Source organism: Engraulis encrasicolus, chromosome 16 (assembly GCF_034702125.1).
Source record: "Engraulis encrasicolus isolate BLACKSEA-1 chromosome 16, IST_EnEncr_1.0, whole genome shotgun sequence".
In the NCBI taxonomy this organism is placed as follows: Eukaryota; Metazoa; Chordata; class Actinopteri; order Clupeiformes; family Engraulidae; genus Engraulis; species Engraulis encrasicolus.
Genome location: NC_085872.1, coordinates 29,005,634 through 29,013,133, shown reverse-complemented (window position 1 = coordinate 29,013,133; position 7,500 = coordinate 29,005,634). Strand labels below are relative to the sequence as shown.

At 47.2% G+C, this 7,500-nt stretch overlaps 1 protein-coding gene across 1 annotated transcript in view; it reads left to right on the top strand.

Moving 5' to 3' along the window:
* Window positions 1-7,500, top strand: part of wnt3a (wingless-type MMTV integration site family, member 3A) — an 18,601-nt gene that overhangs the window by 4,938 nt on the left and 6,163 nt on the right. Inside the window, exon 2 of the mRNA XM_063220376.1 lies at window positions 2,471-2,712. Within this exon, the coding sequence (XP_063076446.1) occupies window positions 2,471-2,712 (242 nt within the window). The remainder of the gene's footprint in view (window positions 1-2,470; window positions 2,713-7,500) is intronic.

The following is a 7,500-nucleotide window of genomic DNA, read 5'->3' as shown; positions in this document are numbered from 1 at the left end:
CCCTCAACTACTGTATAAATATTCATGGGCGGTCAGTCATAACGGGTGAAAGGTTTACAGTAAAGTGAATCTCGCGTGTATGAAAATGTATGACTAATACTGCGGTGGCTATGAGAGAGGTTAGAACATGTGAGTTTGCACGCACGCAGGAATATGCACACGTACACACACACACACACACACACACACACACACACACACACACACACACACACACACGAATACACACACACACACACACACACACACACACACACACACACACACACACACACACACACACACACACACACACACACACACACACACACACACACACACACACACACGAATACTAACACACACACACACACACTGACAGGGCCAGCTCAAGTGCTGTACTGTATGGTGCTCTGAGCTGTCGTGTCTCCCTCCCTCCCTCGCTGCCTCCCTCCCTCCTCAGCAGAAGAGGCCTCGGCGGGACCGGCGCGGTGCCGGGCCCTGGCTGTGCCTGAGGGTCAGTCAGCCTAGTGTGCAGCGTGCAGCAGTGTTGTAATTAGTGATTAGTCCCGTAGCAGAGCGGGCCGCCCGGGGTCAAGACACACAAGAGCTAATTGAGTTGCACAAGGCCGACCCCTCCCGATCACACCTGTTGAGGCTGCAGCAGCAGGGTCCGACTGCAACACTTTATTTTAGGGATACATCTATTAGCACTAATACATACAATGTTAATGCCTGCATAAGTAACTTGTAAGGCATGTACTAAGCAAACGCTAAGGCCTACTAGGTCCTTAATAAGGTTAAATTGGTAATAAATCCCTTATTGTGCATGAACAAGACATTTGCGAATACATGCCTAACAAATGTTTGATTTTGCGTTGTACATGCCTTACAAGTTACTTATATAGGCACATTGTATGTATTGGTGCTAATAGATGTATCCCTAAAATAAAGTGTTGCCGGTCCGACTGCAACGGCAGGGTCCGACTGCAGCAGCAGGGTCCGACTGCAATGCAGTGTCAGAAATAATTGAGCCAACTGGTGGTGACCCTGACTTATGTCCACCCAGAGAGAAAGGGGGGGAAAGAAATCCCACTGAATTATGCTGATGGATTTGAGGTTAAGTGGGGCCACATCTGGCAACGAACACATACGTTGGCTTTCTCACACAGACTTACACTGTAAGTGATGTTTAGAATGGTCTGTCATTGATATGTTTAGTGTTATACAAACTTTGTACTGTACATGGCACGTGGCATCGGTTTTCAAATGTACAACAGGTCAAAGCAGCATTAAAGTTGGGATACTGAGTGCAATTTAGGAAAAGTGTTCTCCTTCAATCAGTGCTGTCACTGAAGATGATGGCCAAACGCCTACCAAATTAATGAAATGTCTTTTCTGATAAGTGTCCTTGAGGACGACTTAGATCCTGAGATTTAGGATATTTTTTATCTTTACTTTTATTGCTGTTTTCCCTTCACCTACATTTGAGCTTCTCTTTTGAGTTTTGACAAGTGCATCACGTGTTTCAAAGTGTGAAATGAGCCTTGTGAAAAACGCTCAGAGCAAAAATATACAAAATCTTACAAAAAGAACTCACCACAAAAGTATATTTCTATTTATTTATTTTTTAAACACACACATATCAGAATTTTGAGTAAGAGCAAAAGAAAGAGGAGGCCTTCATTCTCCTGTTGGCCCCAGTCAGCCAGTCCATCTCACTAGCTCAGCCTCAGAGGGTGGGTGATGCGATGCAGCGGAGGAGGCAGAGCCGTGTAATTGGAAAGCAACTACACGAGCATGTTTCCACTTGTGCCGTCCCCCTGCTCCGAGCCATCAAAGGGCAGCCAGGTTCAGAATGTTATAACTCAAGCGTCCTCTGATGCTAAGCCAGACTAATGTTCACTGTCTCATTACTCAAAGGCAGTGGCTCGCTCGCTCGCTCGCTGCTCCCGTCCCGCGGACACTCAGACGGGTTGTGGTGTCCTGTAATAACAAGGTTGTCTCTCCCCCCCCAAACGCTTGCGAACCTTTGGTCTATAAATTGCTCCTGGTTCACCTGGGTCTTTCATGTCACCCTCCCCACACACACACACACACACACACACACACACACACACACACACACACACACACACACACACACACACACACACACACACACACACACACACACACACACACACACACACATGTAAAACTGCTTAACGGACGGTGTGAGGGATTTATTGTGAAAGCCACACTTCAAAATGTAAAATGACAACAGAAAAAAACAACAACAGAGGCGGGATTAAGAAACACAAACAACAACAGAGAAGAGAGGGAGAGAGGGAGGGAGAGAAAGAGAAAAAGAAAGAAATACACAAAGAGAAAGAGAGGGATCTGTGCTGTGCAGTTGTATGCACACCTGCTGTGACTACCCAGTGACTGTCCCTAACCCACCTGTTCCCTTCTACCTGTCCGCCCCCACCCCCACCCCCTCCACCTGCAGGTCTCTGGCAGTGGGCCACCAGTACTCGTCCCTGGGCACGCAGCCCATCCTGTGTGGCAGCATCCCCGGCCTGGTGCCCAAGCAGCTGCGCTTCTGCCGCAACTACGTGGAGATCATGCCCAGCGTGGCGGAGGGCGTGAAGATCGGCATCCAGGAGTGCCAGCACCAGTTCCGGGGACGCCGGTGGAACTGCACCACCATCAATGACAACCTGGCCATCTTCGGGCCCGTGCTGGATAAAGGTAGCTGTTGCATTCTCACAAAGCCTGCCTGTGTACGCTTTTTTGGTTTCATATTTTACCTCTTCACGAATCAAAGCTAGTGAAAATGTCGGGAAACAGGTTGAAAGTGGATTTGAAAAAAAAAAATGATTTCATACTTTTTTGAGTCTGTTATTGGAAATGAGAAGTGTCAGGTATTCACATTTTCATAAGGCACATTGATTTTTTTTGGTGGACAAAAGAAAATACACTGGCGGTAAAAAAGAAAAAATACTGTATATAAAAAAATAGAATATAAAGTTTTAAACAATGTTGGCCCTCCTAAAATATCACACAAGCAGGACATTAATCAGTCCATTATATGCCTATTGGAGAAAGGGCATTAATGTAACTGACAAACGGCAGCATCCAAATCATGAAGTCAAAGGCGGATGGCATGTAATTGCAGCTACTACCATCCCTGAATATTTCCCACCATTTATTTTACCCCACTCCAAATCCAAGTGTAAACACTGGCTGACAGAAGCAGGCTTCTGTGACCTTGCAGCACTGATGCGGAGATGTATGTACACAGTGAGGGTGGAGGTCCTTTCTTCCCCCGGCAAGGGAATTCCCAGCTTTTGTTCCCCTCGTACGTTGGAAATACCTCCAGAGTCATCCGTAGAAGGCTTCATAGCCGTCACAACTCTGTATGCTTATTCTGTTGCTGTGAGTGACACTGATCTTGCAATGATTGGTGTTGAGGGATAGGGTATTATCAACGTGTGCAATGCTTGTGTTTAATCAATTATGGATATTTTTTGTTGAGAATTGTTCGTATGCAAGCCTGAGCGGAGACCTGGGGTAATGAGGGGTTGGAATAGTTTCAGGTCTTCTTTCTACGAGAGATGTGGTCAATGTCATCTGGTTGCTGCACCTTACACACACCACCCCGAAAGTGGATGGGGTGTGCGTCTGTGTCTATGTCTGCGTGGGGAGGGGTACGTGGTGGTGGAGAGGGGTGGGGTGACGTGGGTTGAGGTGTTTAATCAACATCGTCCCTGTCTGGTTTCAGGTCTGTCCTTGTCACCTGAAGAAAAGGACTTTTTCTCTCTGTTGTAAATACCAGTGTGTTTGTCCTGGCGCCTCAGGCATGTGGCTACTGCATGCCCTCTTGCAATGAGTAACCAGCCAGGCCAAAGAAGAAGGATGCAAAAAGAGGAAAAGAAGGGGGGCCTAAACCTGTCAAACGGTCTGGGAGGGGGGAGGGGGGGGGGAGACTGATGTTTACTGTGGCGGGAGGTGGGGTTAGCCGGGCCAATTGCTTTTAATAAACTCTTGAGCAATTGTTACATTGATGGAGAAGGCTTGAGCTGAAGTGGGTCAGTAATGATAGGGGTTCACAGCCCCGGCCCCATTGTGGTGCAAATACCCTCGCATCTCCCCTGCCGCTTCCCCTCCAGGCCTAAATTGCAGGAGAGCCGGGAGCTGGAGCTGGAGGAGGAGGAGGAGGAGGAGGAGGAGGAGGAGGAGGTGGAGGAGGAGGAGGAGGAACTTAACTGAGGAGCTGAGGAGTCCCCGTCTCTCTGAGGTCTAGGCTGGGCAGCTTTAGTAAATCATTTTGATTGGATTAAGGTCACTGAGGCCCTTAATAGTGTGAGAGGTCAAAGCGGCCGGATTAAGTGTCTTTGTCAAGGGGTGGCGAGTGTGACTGTGGCCCTCTGATCCTTTTTTTTTTAAGAAAAAAGGAGGTGGGGGCTTAGAGTGAGTAACTCTTATTGAATTTCATTTTGTTTGATGGATGCTCTTGTTTTTTTGTCTTTTTTTGTTGTTTTTGTTTTGTTTTGTTCTGTTTCGCTTTTCTTGCCTCCATCTATCAGCACTTGTCGCCACCGCCCACCACTACCGGTCGTGTCTGTGCGTCTGCCCTTCCCCAGACGGACGCATGTTTGTTTCCTCATGACCTTCTCATCAGGCCCGTGAAAAGGGACGCTGGACTTAACGCCTGTCTGTTGGCTCATTACTGCCAATCTGTGAGCTGAAGTGATGTCAAAGGACTCTCGTCCATAGGAAGCAGTGGATGAGGCTCTTTACCTGCCACACGCCACTGGCCATTCAGCCAGCACAGGAGACTTCATGACAGCCATGCTCGGTTTTAGAGAGAGAGTGTGTGTGTGTGTGTGTGTGTGTGTGTGTGTGTGTGTGTGTGTGTGTGTGTGTGTGTGTGTGTGTGTGTGTGTGTGTGTGTGTGTGTGTGTGTGTGTGTGTGTGTGTGTGTGTGTGTGTGTGTATTCGTGTGTGTGTGTGTATTTGTGTGTGTGTGTGTGTGTGTGTGTGTGCGTGTGCGTGTGCGTGTGCGTGTGCGTGTGCGTGTGCGCGTGCGTGCGTGCGTGTGCGTGTACGTGTGTGTGTACGTGCGTGTGTGTGTGTGCATGTGTGTGTGTTTGTGGGACACAGTGCTGCTGTTGCTTACTTCAGATCAAAGATGCTGAATCTGCTGAACTATCAAAGAGTGATCTGATTGTCAGACACTAAAGGGTAGAATCGTAGCTTCCAGTATGCAATTATAATGCGGTCATTTAAAAAAAAAAAATACCGTGTGTGGAAACTATCTGTCAAAAAAACCATGACAATGTTTTAAATCATATTTTGGTGCAGGTTGAGACAAATGTCAGAATGATCACACCCTTTTTGTTCGGCTCCCCCCTTCCCTCTTTCAGTGGTCCTTTTTCCCTCCCTCTCTCATGCTCTGTCTCTTCCTCTCTGCCATTCCTACTCGTCCACAAGCTGAGCTTTGGTACATGATGCCTTTGTTTGACTGATTTTAAAGACAAACCTGTTGGAAGAATCGGGAAAACATCTATGAGCAATGAGATGTTTCTCATATACGTATATCTACTGCAAACAGGAAATTATTTTCCTCCAACAGTCAACCATAAACTCAAACTGAGCAGGTCGGTGTGTTTCGAGTAGGTTTTTTCCAGAAACAATACAGTAGAACCCCAGGCTTCGTTTTCCTCAGTTTGTTTTGGAAAAGGGACAACAGTAGTACCTACCTCAGCCTTGTTTGGGGCTCTCAGGACCAGGAAAGCAGCACTTCTGGCGTTGCCTGAAAGGGTTTTTCAGCAATAGGATAGTAGTAGTAGTACATCTGCCGTTGTTTTCAGGAACAGGAGAGTACTACCATCGCTTTGTTTGCAAGGGGCTTTTGTTTTGAAGAACAGGACAGTAGTACCTCTGGCATTGTTTGGGGTTGGCAGGTTCTCCCCTGCCCTGTTACCGCTGCTGTCTGCCTGTTCCGCAGGATAGCCCGTGGCAGTGTCTGCGTCAGCGCTCATTAATTTACATTAACGGAGGTGTCAAAACATGACCCTGCCTGTGGAATCCATGCAGGATGAAAGAGGAGTCTGTGCAGGTGTTCTTCTCCAGAGGCCAGTGGATTTTGAGGGCCCACAGAGTGCCGGCAGATCCTGTAGAGCAGTGTTTCCCAACCAGGGGTACGTGTACCACTAGGGGTACGCGAACACACTGCAGGGGGTACTTTGAAAATTGTTATTTTTACAACAAATGTATGGAGCAGTCACATATGGATAGAGAAAGCGGTAAAGAACATGAATTAGGGGGTACTCATGGCACAACTAAAAAATTTTGGGGGTACGTGAGACAAAAAAGGTTGGGAAACACTGCTGTAGAGGCCTTGTACCCTCAAGATTTGGCCCCTGTTATAAATGTGTTGTTACCAGAATGGTAATGACCAAGTTGTTTTGTCTCACTAAAGACTCTTGTGCAATGCTGTAGTACTGTAGTACTAGGATCGTGAAGTGTTTTCGCTGACTAAGCGTTCCACTGACAGAATGGTGTGCTTTATGGGGCTACACACCATGCATTCACAGCCTTTATACTGATCGCTACATTTTGTAGAAGTGACGGAGCAGAATGGATGGAAGCACAATTCAAACATTGTTAGAGCCTTGTCTAATAACACAACAAAACAAATAAATTTGACTCAGTGGTCCATATATAAGTGGATTTTGAGGACACAAGACCTGTAGAGGCCTTTAACAAGCCGTGGTTGAGGTGCTTACTGGCTCACTCACACTGAGACTGTCTCTGCATCTTGCCAAAAGACATGACAGAACAGAGTTCACAGAGAAGCAGAGCTTCAAATGCAAACCAAGTGAAGAATAGAGGACTAATCAAATGTTGAAGAAGACGAAGTATACTGTATGTGTTTTTTACTTTATTTTATTTTTAATACTCATTCATTTGTAGTTGCTCACTAGTATGCACTTTGCAAAAGACAAGCCTTCCAAATTGGACCTTTAGTTCTCTATGTATTGAACCAAGGGAATATTTAGTACACAGACTAAACTGTACTAAACTCTCCCCACTCCTCATTTCTTCTCTCCTCTCCTCTCCTCTCCTCTCCTCTCCTCTCCTCTCCTCTCCTCTCTTCCCCTCTCCTCTCCTCTCCCCACTCCCTGTATCTCCTCGAATCTCCTCTCCTCTCCTCTTCTCTCTTCTCTTCTCTTCTCCTCTCCCCACTCCTCATATCTCCTCTCCTCATATCTCCTCTCCGGTCCTCTCTCCTCTCCTCTCCTCTCCTCTCCTCTCCTCTCCTCTCCTCTCCTCTCCTCTCCTCTCCTCTCCTCTCCCCACTCCTCATATATCCTTTCCTCTCCTCTCCTCTCCTCTCCTCTCTTCCTCTCCTCTCCTCTCCTCTCCTCTCCTCTCCTCTCCTCTTCCTCTCCTCTCCTCTCCTCTCCTCTCTTCCTCTTCCTCTCCTCTCTCCCTCCTCTCCTCTCATCTTCTCTTCCTCTCCTCTCCTCT